The sequence below is a fragment of the Myiozetetes cayanensis genome, unplaced genomic scaffold (genome assembly GCF_022539395.1).
Source record: "Myiozetetes cayanensis isolate MyiCay16 unplaced genomic scaffold, myiCay2020 scf3, whole genome shotgun sequence".
In the NCBI taxonomy this organism is placed as follows: Eukaryota; Metazoa; Chordata; class Aves; order Passeriformes; family Tyrannidae; genus Myiozetetes; species Myiozetetes cayanensis.
In genome coordinates this window covers 32,666,860-32,687,107 of record NW_026087521.1, presented here as the reverse complement: position 1 = coordinate 32,687,107, position 20,248 = coordinate 32,666,860, and the positions used below count along the sequence as shown (strand labels likewise).

Here is a 20,248-nt window from a genome sequence, read left to right as displayed (position 1 = left end):
GAGCGGCGGCTGCGGGCAGGGAGGGCGGGACGGAGGGACGTGGCACCCGGGCCTGGCCTGCCGGGCACGGCGCGGGGAGCGGGAGCTGTGCCCGCAGCGCCACCGGGCCCGTGGAGGTGCAGCGAGGCGGGACCGCCAGCGCTGGGAGCTGCTGTGGGGACAGGACAAACTGCGTCCGTGGACAAGGGTCACTGGGGAATGGGATGGCGGAGCTGCTTGGGCTTAAGCAGCAGCCAACCCCACCAAGCGGCTGGAGGGATCGGTCCACTTTGGCCAAGTCCGACTCTCAAGGGAATTCGGCGCTGAATTCGACTTAAAAAAAATAAAAAGCGAGACGGATTGTTATGTTTTCCTTTTGAATCCTGACGTTTCTTCCTTTCTTTCCAGTGCAAGACCCTCACTGAAGATATCGTCTGGGCACAATCCTGTGCCATGTGCTCTAGGATGCCCCTGCTTGAGCAGGGAGGTTGGACCAGATGACCTACTGTGGTCCCTTCCAACTTGACCCATTCTGTGATTCTTCAGCGGGAGCGAAGCTTTGTGACCTTTGCAACCCGTGTGTATATGCAGCTCTCCGTGTTTTCCTCTGGGCAAAGCCGGAGTGAATCCTTCATTAAGATTATTTTTAGATAAACACAGACAGGGCAAGAACAAGGGGATGTGGAATAGTTGGGTCCCAAGTACCTTCCGTGTCACCAACAGTGTCTCTCTGAAATCTAAAAGCATTACAAACAGCAATTTTTAACCCATTTCTAAAGCAAGAATAATGAGCATGAGCTCCTCAGTAGCTGTTGCTTGTAGTAATGCAGGGAGCTTCCTTCTGGAGGACACCATCATTGTAACAGTTAATATTTCATAAAGGTTTTTGGTCTCCACAATAATAATTTTTCCACATTCTATTTACTGTAAATCATGTACTGTGATGGCTGCCTACCTGTAATGCAGCATGGTTTTGTTCCCCTTTCATAAACAGGGAGTTGGAAAACATCCTTGAGTTTTGACATGCTGTGGTTTTCAAACTTGGGAATCTTGGAAAAAAAAAAAAATCCAAATGAAGAATAAATTTTACTGCAGTACTATTTTTAAAGTTTCTATTTTAAATAACAGCTTTTCTTCAGACTTTTCTGAAATTCTTCATTCTTATTCAGAGAATGTGAAAAGAACTTCTCATAAATTCGAGCATCCCTACTTGTATGTTGGGTTCGTTTGCTGTGACATCCATTGCAAATCATATAACAAATAGGTTCCCTCTGGCACAGCACTGAACACTCTACCTGTACTTATAAGTCTTTAGGGGTGCTTTGTGAGGTAAAGAGAGCAGGATTGTTTTCTAAGTAATTTATTGTTTTCAGATTTTTATTTTTACATTTTCATTTTACTGGCTGTTAGCTTGACGGAACTGGATAAATGGGTGTGAGTTTTTAAAACTGCGTGTAATACTGGCACAGTTGAATTACATGGTCAGACTTTGCCTTCAGACAAGGAATTAGGATTTCACTCTGTGTTCAGTAAAAGCAAACGTATGATTGAACAAAACTGTTGTCTTCAGTAGAACTATTTATGTGCTTAACCAATAAGTATTTTCCTAAGGATTTTCCTGTCTTGGTGCTTCAGTCCTGGTGGCAATTCATAGCACAGTGCAAATAACCTTAATAAGAAAAATGGATGATTAGCTAGGAGAATGAGTTAATTAATTATTGAGTATGCCTGTGTATTTCTTAGGTAAGCTTTAATGACTGACTTCCTTTTCGTTGTTTGGATTTTTCCACCTATTTACTGTACGTAGTGAGCTGTGGGCACATTTGTACTCCCCGAATCTACTTGTCTGCCTATTTGTATACTTTTTATCATTTACATCGATCATACATATCTCTTCAACTACCAGCTTTGACACTCAGTCTGCTGCCAGCCAAATACCGCAAGATTCTCCTGGGTTTGGAAATGAATTTTACAAGTGGTTACAGAATTGAAAGCTCTGTCAGATATGCTGAGTATGAGGATTGGGAACTATACACATGCCTGGATCTCAGGTGAGTCTCTTGAACAACAAGGTCCTCTTTCTCACTGTTTTGATGTATGCCTTTTGTAAACACAGATTTATTAGTTAAGCTGAGTCAGAGCAGTGAAACTGTTTGAACTAGCCAGGATCCTTTTAAGTGACACTGTTTTGACTGTGAGTGTGACTTCTGCAGTTGCATTTCATTGCAATAGATTCTGTTGCTTGCACTCCTAAGGCTGAGTAGTTCTTGCCAGTCTTTTCACAGACTTTAAATATCTCAGTTTCAAGTCAAGTTGCTTTTGAATGAGAAGGTGGAACAACAGATGTGGATGAGGGCGCATTTTTGACTAGCAAATTAAGAATACTAGTTAGTTGTTAAGCTAACTTAATTGGGAACTCTACACATACCTGAATCTCAGATGCATCTCTTAGCTGTTAAGCTAATTTTGTATTGCACTGCAATTATTGCATTGTGGTTTGCTTTGTTATTAAATTGTGTGTTATTTTGTGAGGGGCAGTAGGTGATTGAAATAATTCCCTGTAGCTTTATGGCCCTAATTACCAACAAAAATGCTCATGAGACCTGTTGTGATTCATTAAATTACCTCATGTTCATTCCAAATGATGTGCATCAGTCCCTTTAATTGGATTAAACATGGGATAGTACTTGGCTGTATTAATTTCAGATGTTTAGTCCTAGTTATAGTCCATCCTGGTAGATGTATGCAGATGCAGGTTTTGTATATGAGTCATCATGTTACACAGAGGCAAAACCATCAGATTTCATTCACTGTGGCAATGAATTGGTTTCATCCTGATGGAAAGAGTTACGGCTTTTCCTCTGAGTTCACTTTAGTAACACTCCTGTATACTTTTGTAATTTATATGAATCTGTAAATAGTGACAGTACTAAACAAACTTCATAATATGAGAAACCAATTGTGTGGAAAAGTAAAGGTGTTTGCAGACATCTCTGGTGATTTTTTGTACTGCAGAGTTAAGAGTCATGATAGAGAAAATTTTGCCTCACATTGAACATAGACACTGATATCAAAAGGCAAATTTAAATTTCAAATTAAAAGACAGTGAGAGATGGGTTAATATGAAATACTTCCTGTAATCTTTTATAAAAACTATGCATTGTATTGGTCTGTGTAAGCACAAAGAAGCCCTTTCCTATGTGAACACTTCAGCAGATCCTTCTTAAATTACAGACATAAGAAGTGGGGCATGAGAGTATTTCTGTTGTGACACAAATGGGTTAAAAGCACAAGTAATAAACTCCCCTCTAGGACCTATTCTCTTTTTTTAATGGAATAGAAATGAAGGCCTTGTTCCTTGAGGATGTGGCTGCGCAAGAAAGTTAGATCAACTAGCAGATTGAAAAATACCTTATTTTCCAGTGTAAACTCCTCATGAGTTTAGCTTCTGTTCCTTTCTGCATAGGTGTGAGCATATGTTTACATGTTAGTACACATTTTATTTGTATATTTACAGTTAATACACACTTTATTTCACTTGGTCAGCTAAAAGAGCAATCCCAGCTGCTGTCTATGACTACTTAGGTTACATTTTCTTTAAGGTCACTGACAAAAATATGAAGCAGCAATGCCCAAAATGGCAGAGCTATGATGTGTATTAGATACTCAACAGTGATTCTCTATTGAGCTGCAGGACAGTCATTTCAAGGCTTACATACAGTTCTCTCAACCAGAGGCTCAGATGCTTCCATGACTCTTGTGTAACCAGCCAGTAAAGCTGTTTTTCCAATTTTTTCTGCTTGAATCTTGTCCAAACAGATTCTCAGAGCAGTGGGGGGTTTTTTGTGTTGCCCTTTCAAGTACTGGTAATTGAATCAGCTGAACCTGGTAACATCTTTTGTGAGAAAAAACTGCTGTCCACTGCTTGAATTAATTTATTGCTGTTTTACAGCTAGCAGTGTAACAACAGACCGACAGAGACATGATAATCACCAAATTTTATCAGCAGCTCCCAAGCCCTTCATACTTTCCAGCTCACACAGGAGGTATGTGGCTGGCCTGGGAAACAAACCTTACTCTGTGCTTTAAAATGAATTCGTCTTTCATTCCCTTACACAAATAACAAAATTAATGTCTGTTCAGGCAGCACCTATGATTTTTTTGCCTGCAGGGTGTGCAATGCAGCCCATTCATGATACTTTTTTTTTCCTGCAAAGTGAAGAAAATAGAGGAACATTGATATAGAGGTTACTTGACAGTTGTTTACGTAGAAAATCCCCATGCTGACCATTGCTGCCACCTTAACAATTAGCACAGTGTGAGGTCACAGTCAGCTTCAGAGATGTTGCACTTCTGATCATAATTTACTGCAATCTTGACATCTGTTTTTAGGAGTTTCATTTTAGAGATAAAGGCATAGATGTGCTGAAGCAAAATAATTGTGATTCTAGGCACAGTTCTTTGATCCAGAGCTCTTCTAGTGGACAATGGATTCAGCTACACTCTAGGGATAAGTTTTTTCCTGAGTATCTCATGCTGACTGCAGGATGCCTAACTTAAAAATCCCCATCAGGAATGTCAGAAATGTGCACTGTGCTGCAGTCTGTTTATTTTGCTGCTCTCTCATCTATTTGGCAAAACCCTCACTATATCTTAATAATTTCCCTTTTATCTCTTCTTCAGCTTGTATGAAAATTATGGAAGTACTTCCAGACACCTATTAACCTACAGACAATCTATTAATCACGAAGCAACACCAGAGAGGAGCCCTGAGGCTGCTGAATGATACCATTACTACAGGAGAGTTTCCATCAGCTGAATGGACGTTAGTTCCTTTGTTAGTTCCTTTATATAGCCAGACACTGCACTCATATCTATAAAACACAGAAAATAATTGTTAGAAATAGCTACACTCACTATATTCACGTAAGTAGCACGGAGGCCAGCACGCTGTGTAGATGTGCTCACACTGCCACAGCAACACTGCTGGCGTGACCAATGTAATTTGTAGCTAATTCAACCCAGCCTAGAAAAGACTCAATATGACCAAGTACTTCCGAGGTCCTCCAGCACGACTGTTTGCAAAGATTACTGAAGTGTGACTGTTTAATTCTTTTACAGGAAGTTCTATAAACCTTGAGGATTAGAAATTTTCTACGGAAGAGATCCAGATGAAGAACTGCTTGGTGGAGAGGCCTTGATTTACCTTATGTATTGTATTCATCTTTGTTGCTTTATGAAGATTATAGACCTCTTATTTCATTCAGAGAAATTTGCCCTTGATATGAATATTTGTAGAGCTGCACGTGTGGCTGTGTTTATAACCAACAGTCTGAAATAAATTTGGTTACTCAGGTTACGTCCAAACAGATGAGCAGAATGAACTTACTTCTCAGGCAGTTTGGAAGACAGCCAAAGGAATCCAATCACAAAGAGCCAAATTCTTTCCTTTGTAGTAAAATGGTTACCCAGATCACCTCCACAAGTGAATATTCATTCCAAAATAAGCAGGGCTATACTTCTGTATGTATCTACGTCCTGGGTAATGTGCTAGCAGGAATGTCCATAACTAAAGATGCATACATGTGGCAATTTCATAGTTGGTACTGGTGTTTTGGCAGCATTTCTATAAGTTGTACTGAGTATTTCACAAATAGCAGCCACTTTCTGTAACCTGCTCCCAGGGCACAATGGATGAGCTTGTCTATCACCTCACACCAGTGCATGGATGGGCTTTTGGCTGACTGTTGGCTGGAGCATAGGAAATTCCAGGTCAGAACACTTACTGTTCCACCTGAGAGCCAAGGCCTGGAGCTACTGAACAGATCATTAAGTAGGATGTAAAACTTGTTCAGCCAGTCTGAAACCTTATTTACCTTTGACAGCATGGTCATCATTAGATTCCTATGACTAATTATTTCTACGGGCCTTACTTCCCTGCTCCAATCCTAACTAACTAAACCAAACCATGACCTAAGAACATTTGACAAACAATTGAACTGTAAAATTAGGACTTAACATGTACTGCGTATTGAGAGATTCTTTACCCAATGGTGTGCTCCTGACCAGCTCAGCCACAGTTTGTTATGGGGGATACAAATATCTGGTGGGCTTGAATGTCATATTTTGCTGGAGGTAAGATTACAGATAGCCAGGACCAGGCTTGCCAACAGAGTTACAGTAGAATTTCAAAGAAATAGACACTTCCTTGTCCTATGAGGAGCGACTGAGGGAGCTGGGGTTGTTTAGCCTGGAGAAGAGGAGGCTCAGGGGAGACCTCATCACTCTCTGCAACTCCCTGAAAGGACGTTGTAGCCAGGTGGGGGTTGGCCTCTTCTTCCAGGCAACTAGCAATAGGACAAGAAGACATAGTCTTCAGCTGTGCCAGGGCAGGTTTAGGTGAACATTAGAAAGAATTTCTTCACAGAAAGCGTGATTATACATTGGAGTCTAATGCCTGGGGAAGTGGTAGAGTCACTATCCCTAGAGGTGTTTAAGGAAAGACTGGATGTGGCACTTAGTGCCATGATCTGTTTGACATGGTGGTATTTGACCAGAGGTTTTTTCCAACCTAATTGATTCTGTGTATTTTTTTTTCCCCCGATTGGCTCCTGATCTCAAGACATTATCAAACACTTGCACACAGAGACTGCGAAAAAAGAATATGGCTCTTCTATTACTGTCTTATTTCAAAATATAATGTGCTAGAATTCACCTCTAGTTTTTTTCTATTCTACTGGTTTTCTGTATCTTTCACTAAGAAGTTATATCCATTGCTAGAAACCAAATTACTTTTTTCCCATCTCTACAAGGCAAACCACAGCTTTTAAAGATTTTAATTCTCATTTGCCTGTTAGTGAGTGATATTTGCAGTATTTGCTTCTTTTAATCACAGAACTCTGCTCTTTTTTTAATCCTGTACCACCTCCTTATTAGTATCCTACAGCTACTTTCTCATTACATTCATCTTTTCTATTCATGCAGTATATTCTCTATATTCTTGCCCTTGTCTTAGCTGTGATTCATTGTTTTTACATGTGTTCACAGATCTGCATTATTTCTTTCCTCCTAAAGGGGACAAATCCAGGCTCACCAGTCATGAGTGACGGGATGGTGTGCCAAAACTTGAAGAAACGGTACTCCTGGGACCCCGGAGTCTGCCTCAGGAGATGTTGGCTACAATGTACCACTTCTGAAGTGTTTCTACACCAATGAATGCAGCATGAGGAACAAACTAGAGGACCTCAAAGCTTCGGCCTAGTCCCAGAGATTTCACATTGTTGGCATAAGTGGAACCTGGTGGGATGAGACCTGTGACTAGAGTGCCCTGTTGGATGGTTACAGGCTCTTCAGGAGAGACAGGCAGGGCAGAAGAGGCAGCGGGGTGGTGCTGTATGTGACAGAACAGTTAAAATGTATGGAGCTCACAGCTGGCAATGGCATCGTTGAGAGCCTCTGGGTAAGAATCAAGGGGCAAACAAATAATGTGGATGTCATTGTGGGAGTCTCCTACAGACCTCCCAGCCAGGATGCTGACGCTGACAAATTATTCTTTGAGGCACTAAGGGACACTTCCAAGTCAACTGCCCTTGTCCTTATGGGGAACTTCAACTTGACAGAAATTAACTGGCAGCATCACGCAGTTGATCAGCCCAGCAAGAAGATTCCTTAAAAATCTGGATGACAACTTTATGGAACAGGTCCTAAGGGAGCCAACTCAGAAGGATGCCCTCCTTGATCTGCTGCTTGTCAACAGAGCGGACCTCCTGAGAGAAGTGGAGATTGGTGGCCGGCTAGGCCAGTGCAACCACAAAGGGATTGAGTTTGAAATCTCTGTTGACAGGAGGAAAAGTGCCAGCAAAACCTCAACTCTGGACATGAGGAGAGCAGACTTCAGGCTGTTCAGGGAATTAGTGAGTAAGGTCCCTTGGGAAAATGTTTTTGCAGGTGCTGGGATCCATCAGTGCTGGTCACTTTTTCAACACAGGGCACAGGGGAAGGCAATTCCCAAATGCTGGCAGTGAAGAAGGTGAGGCAGAAGGCCATCTTGGCTGAACAGGCAGGAATCTTCTCTTGGGGATAAGGCAAAAAAGGAAGGTGGATGCCCAGTGGAAGCAAGGTCAAGTGACATGGGAAGACTTCAGAGATGCTGCTTGCCAACGTAGGGAGAAAATTTGTGTGGCCAAAGCTCAACACGAGTTGAAGCTGCCAGAAATGTGGGGGACAATACAAAGAGATTTTTCAAATACATTAATGGCAATAGGCAGTATAGAAATATCATTGTCCCGTTCAAGGATGAGGTCACCTCACAAACAGGGAAAGGGACAAGGCAGAGGTGTTTAATGCTTTCTTTGCCTCTGTCTTCAACACGAATGATGAACCAAGGGGGTCTCAGTGCCCTGAGCTGGAGGATCATGACTGCGAGAACGATCAACTCCCAGTCAACCCTGAAACTGTGTGGGATCTGCTGCTCCATGGATCCCTACAAATCCATGGGGCCTGATGAGATTCATCCCAGAATCCTCGAAGATCTGGCTGATCTCCCAAAACCTCTCTCGATTTTTGAGTAGTCTTAGGAATCCAGAGAGGTCCCAGCTGACTGGGAGCTGACAAACCTTGTCCCAATTTTCAAGAAGGGCATGGAGGACCCTGGAAACTACAGGCCTGTCAGTCTCACTTCAGTGCCTGGAAAAGTTATGGAGATTATTCTCAGAGGTGTGTTGAAAAACACCTGAGAGACAATTTTGTCATTGGTCACAGCCAGCACAGCTTCATGAGAGGAAGTCCTGCTTATCAAACCTTATTTCTTTTTATGACAATGTAACCCACCTAGTTGATCAAGGGAAGCCAGCTGATGTAATCTTTCTGGATTTCAGTAAAGCTTTCGATACTGTCTCTCACAGGATCCTTCTGGACAAAATGTCCAGCACACAGCTGGATGAACACATCACTGGTGGGTGAGCAATTGGCTCACAGGTTGAGCAGAGTGAATGGGGTAGCATCAGACTGGTGACCTGTCACTAGTGGGGTTCCACAGGACTCTATCATCAGCCCTGTGCTCTTCAACATGTTCATAAATGACTTGGAAACAGGACTGGAAGGGATACTGAGCAAGTTTGCAAATGACACAAAACTGGGAGGAGCTGTTGACTCCCTCGAAGGCAGGAAGGCCCTGCAGAGAGACCTCGACAAATCAGAGGACTGGGCAATCAACAACCATATGAAGTTCAACAAGGGGAAGCGCTGGATTCTGCACCTGGGATGGGGCAACTCTGGCTGTTCATACAGACTGGGGTACAAGATGCTGGAAAGCAGTGCCATATAAAGGGACCTGGGGGTCCTGGTCAATGGCAAGTTGAACATGAGTCAGCAGTGCCCTGGCAGCCAAGAGGGCAAACATGTCCTGGGGGTATCAGGCAAAGCATCACCAGCTGGTTGAAGGGGTGATTGTCCTGCTCTGCTCTGCACTGAGGTGGCCTCACCTTGAATACTGTGTGCAGTTTTGGGCACTGCAACATAAGAAAGCTGCTAGAGAGCCTCCAAAGGAGGGCAACGAAGATGGTGAAGGAGCTTGAGGGGAAGCTGTGTGAGGAGTGGCTGAGGTCACTTGGTCTGTTCAGCTTGGAGGAGAGGAGACTGAGTGGTGACCTCGTTGCAGTTAAAACTTCCTTGTGAGGGGAAGAGGAGGGGCAGATACTGATCTCTCCTCTATGGTGACCGGTGACCGGACCCAAGGGAATGGCTAGAAGTTGTGCCAAGGGAAGTTTAGGCTGGATGTTAGAAAGAAGTTCTTCAACCCAGAGGGTGGTTGGGCGCTGGAACAGGCTTCCCTGGGGACAGACACCACCAAGCCTGACAAAGTCCAGAAGCATTTGGATGATACTCCCAGGCACGTGGTGTGACTTTTGGGAGGGGTCCTCTGCAGGGCCAGGAGATGGACTCAATGATCCTTGCAAGTCCCTTCCATCTCATCATATTCTGTGATTCTTTGATTCTGTGATATTACAGGAACAATTTACATCCTAAAAATGAGCTTCCTAAATTACAGACTGACCGTGACATTACCCAAACAGAAATTCAAAGATTATAGAGGATAACCAAATGCTTCCCATATTAAGTAGTACTGCAACCTTCTTTGATTTATCTCTTAATCTGCACGACATTATCTGAAAAATATTACACAAAAAGTTACGTTTAAATTTCCTTATCTTGTAAGGCATTATTTCCTATACCAAAAATCAGTATGTTTTTTGTATTTACTTTTAATAGGTATAGATGATAGACTCAGTAATTACTGTCCCTTCTGTTTGCACTTTCTCCTCAGCCAAAAGACGCACTCATATTTACACAGCACCCACAGTGTAGTATGTATTTTAGAACACTGACAGATGTTGAAAACAAGCATAGCTCATCTGAATTCTGTAGCTATGATCTGAATATTTTGCACATTGAATGAAAACATTAATTTTAGACCAGGTGTCACTAACTTCTCCGATAACATCCCTATTCCACAATGACTTCCTAATGGAAACTATTTTGAGCCTTTTGGTCAGTTCCTAAACTTTGTATTGGTGATATTGCATAACGTTCATGTTTTGATGACAGCAATGTGATACTTAAGGTGACAATTCAGTGCCAAGCACTGAAATATTTGTAGGTGCATCTAAATTACCATATTTATCAACTGTCTTTTTCAATTACTGCCTGCCCATATAACAAAATTTACTTTTCATAAAGGCATGTGGACAGATGTGAATTCTTTATTATTCAAGTCCTGTATCAGCTTTTGTATTATTTGGCTCAGGGTGACTGTTAGCGCTATCTGGCTGTGTTGGGTTGACCTTGGCTGGATGCCAGGTGCCCACCCAGCCTCTCTATCACTCCTCTTTCCCACCAGACAGGGGAGAGAGTAAGATGGAAAACAACTCATGGGTTGGGATAAGGCACTTTATTAAAGCAGAAACAAAGCAAACGCTTGCCCACATCGATGGTCGGCCACTGCCAAGAAGCAGGGCTCCAGCACGTGTGATGGTCCCTCAGCAGGCAGCCACTGGAGACAGTGAATGCCTCCCTTCCTGCTCCTTGCCTCAGCTTTTGTATCTGAGCTGACTACATACGGTCTGGAATATCCCTTTGGTCAGTTTGGGTCAGCTTTGGCCTGCGTGTGTCCCCTCCCAGGATCTTCCCCTCAACTGAGGAAGGAATGTTACAGTGCGGATGCTCAGCAGTAGCCAAACACCGGTGTGTTATCGACACCCTTCTGGCTACCAGTGCAAAGCACAGCACTGTGAGAGCTATTAATGGGGAAATGAACTCCAGCTCAGCCAGACCCAATACACTAGCATATAGTAATCCAGTTCATTCCCTAAATAAATTTGTCACATTTGGACTATTCCAGGGTTTCCGTATCACTGCAAGATGTAATTTCTTTTTAGTAAGATAGGTCTCTCTGCCTGCCTCAGGAGCACATGATGCCAGTAAAGCATGCAATCTTGGAACTAGGGAAGTGGAACCATTTTCACAGTGTTTACCCCCTAAGGAAAAAGAATTTAAAAAATCTGAAAAGAGCAATTTGCTTGCAGACTAAGAATATGCTTATTCTATCAGATGCAGCTTTCTTGTTTCACTACATTTATGGTGATTTTCTTTCTCAAAGTAATGAGTGTGCAGAAACAATGAAAAGGCATAACTTGCACATACAAAGTCTGACATCAAAGAAGGCGACATATATATAATGGGAAGACTTCGCGAGCAAAGATCCGGGGAAGGTCTTTACACCTTCCAGCCTGCGCATTGGATTTTTTTTTTTTTTTAGGTGAGACACAGTGCTTTTTGAAGAAAACTAGTGGGTTTGCCAATTAATTACTTTGCCAGCCCTACTGACTTCCTTCTAAAGATATGAAATTACTTACAAAAATACACTTCATAACACAAGGCTAACTTCCTGGGAAACCTAGAAGGGGTTGTGGCTCTGCCATCAGCAAATAGTGGTAGTTGCAGTATCTGACAGGGGAACGGCTTAAGAGCTTTTCTCATCTTGTCAGCTCAGCTGTAAGCTGCAAACTTCACCTCAGTGTGCCAGGAGGGCAGGTGGGACTTGAATGTAGGAGGGTGATGGAAGAGATCAGGGACCTGATCTGCACTGAAGCATTCAGAACATTGTCTGAAGCCAACCAGAACAAGAGGTCCTGGGAAGTATCTCTGCACCTCTCCTTCCCTTCCAGTGTGGCTTTAAATGACATATTGCTGTCACAAAATCCTTGGAGTAACTGGGAATTACAAGCTGTCAACTGCCTCCTACTCTCTTTTGTTTTGGTGACTGTCTTATTAACAAGGTTAAGTGAATCTTGTAATTGTAGGGTTTATGTTGATACTTATTTACAGCAAGCTTTTTGATGAAAAAAGAAAGCTGACTATAGATTTTATCTGACATGATTCATAGAGATGTTAGAATCCTCTTCTCTATATGAATGTCTAGTTGAGTGACAATAATTTTTGATAAACACTGTAAATAATAATATACTTTCTGTAGTATTAAGGATGTCCACACTGGATGAGTTATCATATCTTATGTGTAAATATATAAAGTTTGATGACACTCACAACTTGACTGAATTCCCAGAAACCTCTGAGACACCCATAGAAATGTTGCTGTTTTTTTCTCTCTCTTTAGGAAGCTGATTACAGAAACTGTGTGCGTGTAATCTTGGAAGCCAAATTAACAATAACACAGAATTGCGTAAGTTTTTCTAACTAAATGCTACTTTGATAAATACCCTTTTAAATTTTAGTTGGATGATACAACTATTAGTAGGTAAGTACATTCCTTCAAATATAAGATTCCATGTATTTGCATTTTCAAAGGGAGAATGAAGTGTGTTAGGAGACCTGAGTTATCAGATATTAAAGCTCCAACCTACCAACTCCTAAGTACTTTGGTAAATCAAACTAGATCCTTTGCTCCTCTCCGATTTTTCCCACCAAGTTCTAGGCTAACACAATATGGAAAAACAAATGGGAGTATGAATGTAGGGGGCCTCTTTGTATGTGTTATTCAAAGAGTAGGTCACTTCTCCGGAATTACTTCCTCTACTCCACAGATAACCCTCATTTAATTCGTAAATATTTAGATCAAAGCTTTGTACTGGGTTACTGTATTCTATACCTAAATACAAGGTTTTAAGCCACAAGCTTATATCACCCCCCCACTGGTTTATGTAACCTTAAATATATTCCCTGATTTCACCAAACATCTCACAATTAGTATCTTTCCATTTGATTACTGTTACAGAATTACTTTTAAGAACAAAATATTTATGACAATACACTGCTTTTGCAACCTTATAAATACTTTTAGACCCAATGACAGGACAGAAACCCCTTTTTATATACTATAGTCTGGAAATATTATTAATCTTATTCTGTGTTGGTCATTAAATAGCCATTTTGTAACTGAGGATGTAAGTCTTAGAAAAAGATTATGCAGACACACTGTGAGAAAAAAAGCATGTAACAAAATGCAACACTAAATAAGGCCTTGAATAGCTTTATTGAAATCTGTATAAATAAACATGCGCATTTCAAATGTAAACCCAAGTGAACTCAAGTGCAGACAAAATTTTAACCTCTGTCATGCAGGAGGTTAGTTTACATTAAAAAAAAAAAACAAACCTCAAAGCAGCTTTAAAATACCAGGATGAAACACCAGTTTTAATATCAAGGTATAAAGCAAAGCCATGTCCAACATATCTCATTTATATCCTGGTCAAATGCAATTTTTTAAACTTTTTAATGCTAACATAAATAAATAATTTACCAAAATGTGCACTCACAGAGTGAACTTTTATTTACAATACACAATTTATAACCTATTGTATTTGATTAGTTCAAGTGAAGAACATCAGACTTTTTGCTTTTTTCTTTTTTTAAATTGTTTAAACAGTGGGACACCAAGCAATTCTCCAGGTAGTAGATATGTGACGTGTGCCCCCACACTTAAAAGCCCCTCTCAAAGGCAGTATTGTATACAAATCAACAATACATTCTTCCAACTAGATCAATGGGAAAGCAGCAAATCAAAAAATGTTTCAAACTGTCACACTTATTTTGGCATCCTGGACCCCTGAACACAGTTAACTGAAATCCAATTCGGAGTTTGTATGCCTTATATACTGTACAGGTTCTGACTTGAACATGCAAATGCCAATTCTCTTATAATTATGAGTTACCTTTTCAGATGCACTGTAAGGCTATGGTGAATTCCATCAGGAACACACAAAGAAAATCAACAGATCTACCTTTAAAGTGATTTTGTTAATTAACAATTTAAAGGCAGGTTATACTGAAAAAATTCTCAACTAAGCCTGATACACAGTCATTACTATGGATACAGAATACTATTAACTTTGACCTTAATACAGAGTAGTTTGCAAGCTGTCAAACTACAAAAACTGGGGAAAGAGAACTTACAGCACAATTTTAAATTTTGGACTGATACCAGATTAAAATTATGCATATCTTATAAGCAAGATAACAGGAATTATGTCTGCAGAGTAGATTCCAACAAGCAACAATGGATACTTACATTTAATTGAAAACCCTTTTGTTAATGCAGCATGAAATCCAGAACCTGTTCCACAGCAGCAGTAAGATGAACATAATATTCTGGATGTTCCACTATAACACAAAAGGTTAAAACACCTTTTTCAAGCTATTTCTTCTACTGTGACCAAATTTAAAAAAAATTAGGGAGAAACAAAAATTTGCTGTTTCAAAAAAACTACTACTGTAGTTATTCATGACATTTTTACTTGTAGTCTGTGTGGCAGCTAAGGAACATTTATATAGTCATCCAGAAACTAGACTTGGCAGTAGTATTCTTGCAATACTTATAAAATAAATGTCAGAAGTCCACAGATTTAATATTTTAGTTATTAACTCACATCCAAAACAAAAAAAAAACCCAAAACATAATCCATCAGAACAGCAGCAGAAACTTAAAAGGGGTTTATTTGTGATTTCCTATATATACCTTGTGAATACGAGACTGTAAATGCATTAGAGACAATTTCTGTTTAAGTTTTTATTGTTTCACTTCAAGTACTGCACATGTTAAAATGTAATAAAGATTTACATTCTGTTATCTGAAACTCCCCATCTCAGATTTTAATTCTTAATTTGGTGGGCATTTTCACTCTTTCCATCGGTATCCCCAGTAAGAGTCTCTTTTATGGCTTCTAGTTCTTCCCATTAGTTAGTGTGCATACAATTTTCATTTTCTATATCATTATCATTTTCATTGCTGTCTTCATCACTTTCTAGTGGGATGCCTGTGGCAGCTGAAGCACCTTGTTTAGTTTCCCGGTCAAGTGGGAAAAAGCCAGTTCCACTGATTGTGTCCTGTCTCTGGTAGAAGAGCACATATGCTGCTTTGGACTGTAAAAGAGAAAAGTGTAATATGTTCATGAGGTCCCAGACAAAACCTTTGCAACCCAAGTTACAAATTTTTTTTTTTTTTTTTGCTTACAAGTATACAAGGTGAAATTACAAAGAAATCTAAATCTTTCACTTAAGTTATTTTTGCATGTTGGAGCAAACCATTTTTGGTTTGTACTGTCCTTTGAGAGAACACAAACTACTATCTATTTAATGCAAGTTTCATGGTTTACTATTCATTTTTCTTCCCTCAAGAAAAAAATATCAACAGTCCTAATTTTAGAAACACAAAAGGTACTTGCCACTATTTGGTCCTCACACGCAGTGGACACACTACTGTCATCAAAGTAGTACCATTTTCCATCATCCTTATTTTTCGCAAAAGCAGTATCTAGGACAAAAAAAGGACAAAAATGTCTTAGGACTTTGTATCTTCAAAGATCAGTTGCTAGAGTCTGTTACTGTCAAATACTCCCCATTTAACTAACTTAAACCTATGATCAGTATTAAGAATCACCTTTCACACTTTTTTCCTCTCTACTTTCAAGGAGTTGCACAATGAACAAAAATACAGATAAGCAAGGGAAAATCAGTTGTAAGAGTACACTAGCTCTTATGGAGCTCTTATATTTTCTCTTTTCACTATGTGCATAGCTAGAAATATAAAAGAACCTACCATTATCCTTGAAAGCTCACTGCATACAGATTTTTGTGTTAGAGTACTTGTGAAAGCATTTCAAGGCAATGAAAAAAAATTGTCCTTAAATCATTAAAAAGCACCACTGATTCAAAGTGATCAGTGCTTAAATCAAAATCAACACAGAAAGAAAGCTGACATGTAGAATGATGACACTTGAAATCAACTTACAATGTCCTCCTCCCATTCCTCCATAGTGGTTGGAGACAGCAATCAAGTTGTAGCGGCAAGGCCCTGCATTAGGATTAATAAGGAACTCTGACATGTCCAAGTCACTGTTAAAAAACAAAATAAAACAAAATAAAACAAACACAAAAAAAACCCAACCAAAATTCATCCATGTTAATATTTTTAACCATTTTACATTTTGGTGGTCTTCAAGCCCTTTACCTTATATTCCTTACAAAAAAACACATACACCAGACTATTCTGACAGTGCATCTCTTTCACTCTGTGAGAAGTGGGGCAGGAACCAGTACTCTTTCATATTTATCTACTATCATTATTTTTCCAAGTTCATACTTTTAACCTACAAGTACAGTGTGTACTTGTTACATAATTGCTGTATTAAACATGTGCCCTAGTCATGCTTTTACACTTCTAGAACCAAAATATTTAGGTTTCTTACTTTATTGGAAAGTCAACCAATGTATCCAACTTGTCCCTCATATATCTGCTGTAGGAAAAGCGCTTTAGATGAACTACCAGTACAGGGGGCAGTGACCACAAGTCTAACTTCTTAGTAGCTTGCTGATGTTCTTTACAGTTTGGACAATACCTAAAAGAAAAAAAAAATCAATTTTAAATAGCTGTAGTCCATATGTATTTAAAAATACATTACTACAGAGAAAGTCAATAACATGGGAGGAACTGAATGAGAAAAACTCAACCACACACATTTTTTCTTTTATTACTAACGTTATTGATTCAGTTTAAAATGTACAAGTGTGATCACAGTGAAGCTCAACAGCATTCTAAACTCAAAAGTAGCAATCCCACAATATTGAATTCTCAGCTTCTATAGGATTCCCCATATGTTTAGTTAAAACAAGGCTTTCTTGTATTTTATACAAAAAAAGATGAAGGGTTATGAAACTGACTATAAGAAAAGCCGAAAATAACAGATAACTGCAACTTTTACAAGTTTCAATTTCCAAATTCATCTGCCTCTGACCCCATCCTGCTTTCACGTAAAAACAGCGACTACTATAAAAACTTCCCTTCTTAGTAGGCAAGTACTAAACAGGCTGTGACATAAATTGCTGTTTCCTACAATGCATACTTGACTCTTTCAGGAACTAAGGCTCAGGGAGGAAGATAAATAAGAAAAATGAATGGAAGCAACTCTTCCGTGAAATGGTTTATGCATATTCCACACCTTGGTATCTAACAAGTAAAAATCTAAGGGGAAAAAAAGTTAAAAAGAGATGAGCCCTAAATAAAAGACTGCACAAATGTCTTTAAATTGCAACATCAGATAAAGACAAGAAATTAGGAGAACTGTAAGGGCAGGCTGTAATTGAAAATCTGTTTTCCCAGCTGACTTAAAATATCTAGAATACCAATAGTGTTGGACTAGGGATGATGAGCTCTTGTAGACTAGACGTGTGAAGACCTAACAAATGAAGAAAAATCTGATTAATGACCTTTGGTGAAATGTATCTAGCAGCAGCTTCTTGACTTCTGCAATAGTTTTATATTGTAGTTTAAATAATATGTTTAACATGTGCTGCAAAAATGGAAGTGCTTCACCATACCTGAGTTATATGGTATCTCAAATAGTCTATCCAGTGTTGTATAATCTAGCAAACCCAGAAAAAAAATGAGACTTCTAAGTTAGCCAGCCCCTACGCTGCACAAATATAGGAGGATCTCTGTTGACAATGTTTGAAGGTCTCCAAAACTTTTAGGTATCTACAAGAGAAAAACTGGCAGACAGTCTTTTCAAACTTAATTCTGAGCTCAAAGTTGTTGTTGAAGGATTTTTCTGCTAGAAAATTCCTGGAGAAAAAGGATCTTACAGGAACATACTCTAATTGTGAATATTCAGATATGATTCCAAATTATAATTTGAAAGAACCATGAATCAATTTCTGTCTGCTGAAAACACATGGTGAATTTGAGCAGTTCTAGTGACTACAGACATCCCCCATCCCACAAACCTACCATTTAAGCACATCCCTATTTCAGAGATCAATGCAAGGCAAGTTATGTATTTGCATAAAAACATGAATGAAACAACCTCTCTTATCTCAGAAAGGAATATTTGTTTAAACCACTGCACTGAATTTGTCATAATATTATTCATTCACTGTCCATCATAGTTCACAGACTAGAATATCTTACATATAAACCTTTCCTCCTAATTTCCAATGCATTAACTGTTTCCCTTACAAACATAATCTTCTGCACATGGTAACAATTTAGGTTAAGTGATGGATCAAAGTAGAAAACATTTTGAGAATCTTCAACTAGGATTGAAATAACAAGATTCAAAATAACATTAAGGAATGGTTCATGTGTGATTTTGATTATATTTTGAGAGATGTACCACAGAATTAACAATTTTTCAGCTTTTGCGCTTACCATGGGTCTTCAGCACCTAGTTTCTCCTTTGTTGTGAACAGCTCAATGCAATCTTTTAATTTCACAAAAGGCTTTTTGGGAGGCTTATATTCCACACTTTCATGTTTTTCAAAATCCTAAAGAGAAGTATTTCTTGAGTTAAGAGAACAAATGAAACAAAACTCATTTTAGTGATGTCGTTTTACTAAACAGTAACTACAAAGCTCCTATATATGGAAAAACTGATTAGAAACCATTCAAGCAAAAAGTGTTCATAGCTTCAGATTTACTTCCAAGTTCGTAAGCCTCAGATTTGCTAATTACTTGGATGCGTATATGAAGTTTATTTATGACAAGATATTTACTAAGAATAACATGAAAAAAAGATATGGTAGCTTCTTCTTGTGAAGACTTACAATGTCTCATGTCCCAGTAATTAAGCTGTATTTTTACATTTAAGTTTTATTTGTGCTGGAAAGGGGAGCAACGTAAACAGCTTACCTCTGCTGCACTATCATCAAAATATCTCTTCTTCAGTTCAGGATCCCAATCCAAAGCAAGGAAAGATCTTTCTAAGATTAAAAAAAATGTTTTCTCTTAATATTATTTCTTGCTTTAAGTGAAACTGGATTAACTTTGGGCAAACATTCTTCAAAATGAATTAAACAACGCTATCATGAATTTAAGATGAAAAATTGAAGCACACGAAAATTCTGCATTTCTAAGAGTCAATCTCAATAACAAATTAATTATTCATGCAGAATTCACAACTGAAAAAAAAGATATATCAAATATTACACAGAGAAAATGAAACACAGAAATGGAGTCAGAAAAGAGTATCAGAACCAAACGCTGCTCAACCTCTTCCCCATGACTTACCATCAAGCCTAGGTTGTCTATCATCAAATCTAATATGCCTGGTATCATCTTTGATGTAGTTTATGTCAGTATTGCCTAAATTATTGAACTGGAATGTAAATAATCGCTTTTTGTGTCCCGTGAGTGGTTGACCTTTGCAAGTATCCTCAGTACATAATCCATTTTCAGAGTCATTGTCACCTCCAACGGAATCTTCTGACTGGCTGTTTTCATTCTCTGAAGGAAGTTCCTGATCCTGGCTGGATTCATCATCTTGCTCATCTGTTTCCATTTCACCTGAAGCAATCAGAAGAGTAAAAAGCAAGAAATGAGGGAGAATGACAGTAATTGAAAGACACTAGAGTTAACTTCTGTTTCAAATTGAACCCAAAATACTAAGCAGGTTTTCATATTCCAGTCTTACTTGGAGATCCTTCTTCATGTATTCCATTTGGGCCATTACCATTGATACCATGGTCCTTACAACAATGCAGAGATCCTTCAGTATCTTCACTTTCAGTACATGTTTTTACGTATCGGCTAAATATAACAAGTGAAAGAAACAGTTAGAAGCGATGGATTTTTAAATATTTACTTTGTTCACACCAGGTCTTTAAATTGTTAGAGCAAATTCTTTCTAGTGTACTGCATTTCTGCACTTCTTTCTGAGTTATTCAGAATTAACAGTTTTATTGCCAAACATGTCTCCTGTTA

At 39.2% G+C, this 20,248-nt stretch overlaps 1 protein-coding gene and 1 long non-coding RNA gene across 4 annotated transcripts in view; one reads left to right on the top strand and one right to left on the bottom strand.

Moving 5' to 3' along the window:
• The first annotated feature begins 116 nt into the window (after window positions 1–116).
• LOC126644451 (uncharacterized) lies at window positions 117–15,128 on the top strand. Its single transcript, XR_007629937.1, has 4 exons — window positions 117–2,030; window positions 4,663–4,804; window positions 5,101–5,190; window positions 7,054–15,128. It is a non-coding gene; the product is annotated as an uncharacterized LOC126644451 (long non-coding RNA).
• USP15 (ubiquitin specific peptidase 15) overlaps window positions 13,510–20,248 on the bottom strand; it is a 62,675-nt gene continuing 55,936 nt past the window's right edge. For 2 of the 3 annotated variants that reach the window (XM_050323811.1, XM_050323812.1), the window contains 8 exons: window positions 19,959–20,074; window positions 19,556–19,831; window positions 19,178–19,248; window positions 18,698–18,813; window positions 16,740–16,889; window positions 16,283–16,386; window positions 15,717–15,805; window positions 13,510–15,414 (listed from right to left, as the gene is read on the bottom strand). In XM_050323811.1, the coding sequence (XP_050179768.1) occupies window positions 15,229–15,414; window positions 15,717–15,805; window positions 16,283–16,386; window positions 16,740–16,889; window positions 18,698–18,813; window positions 19,178–19,248; window positions 19,556–19,831; window positions 19,959–20,074 (1,108 nt within the window). In that variant the 3' untranslated portion in view covers window positions 13,510–15,228. Of the gene's footprint in view, window positions 15,415–15,716; window positions 15,806–16,282; window positions 16,387–16,739; window positions 16,890–18,697; window positions 18,830–19,177; window positions 19,249–19,555; window positions 19,832–19,958; window positions 20,075–20,248 lie in introns of those variants that run through there. The other variant, XR_007629933.1, reaches the window with a different exon arrangement.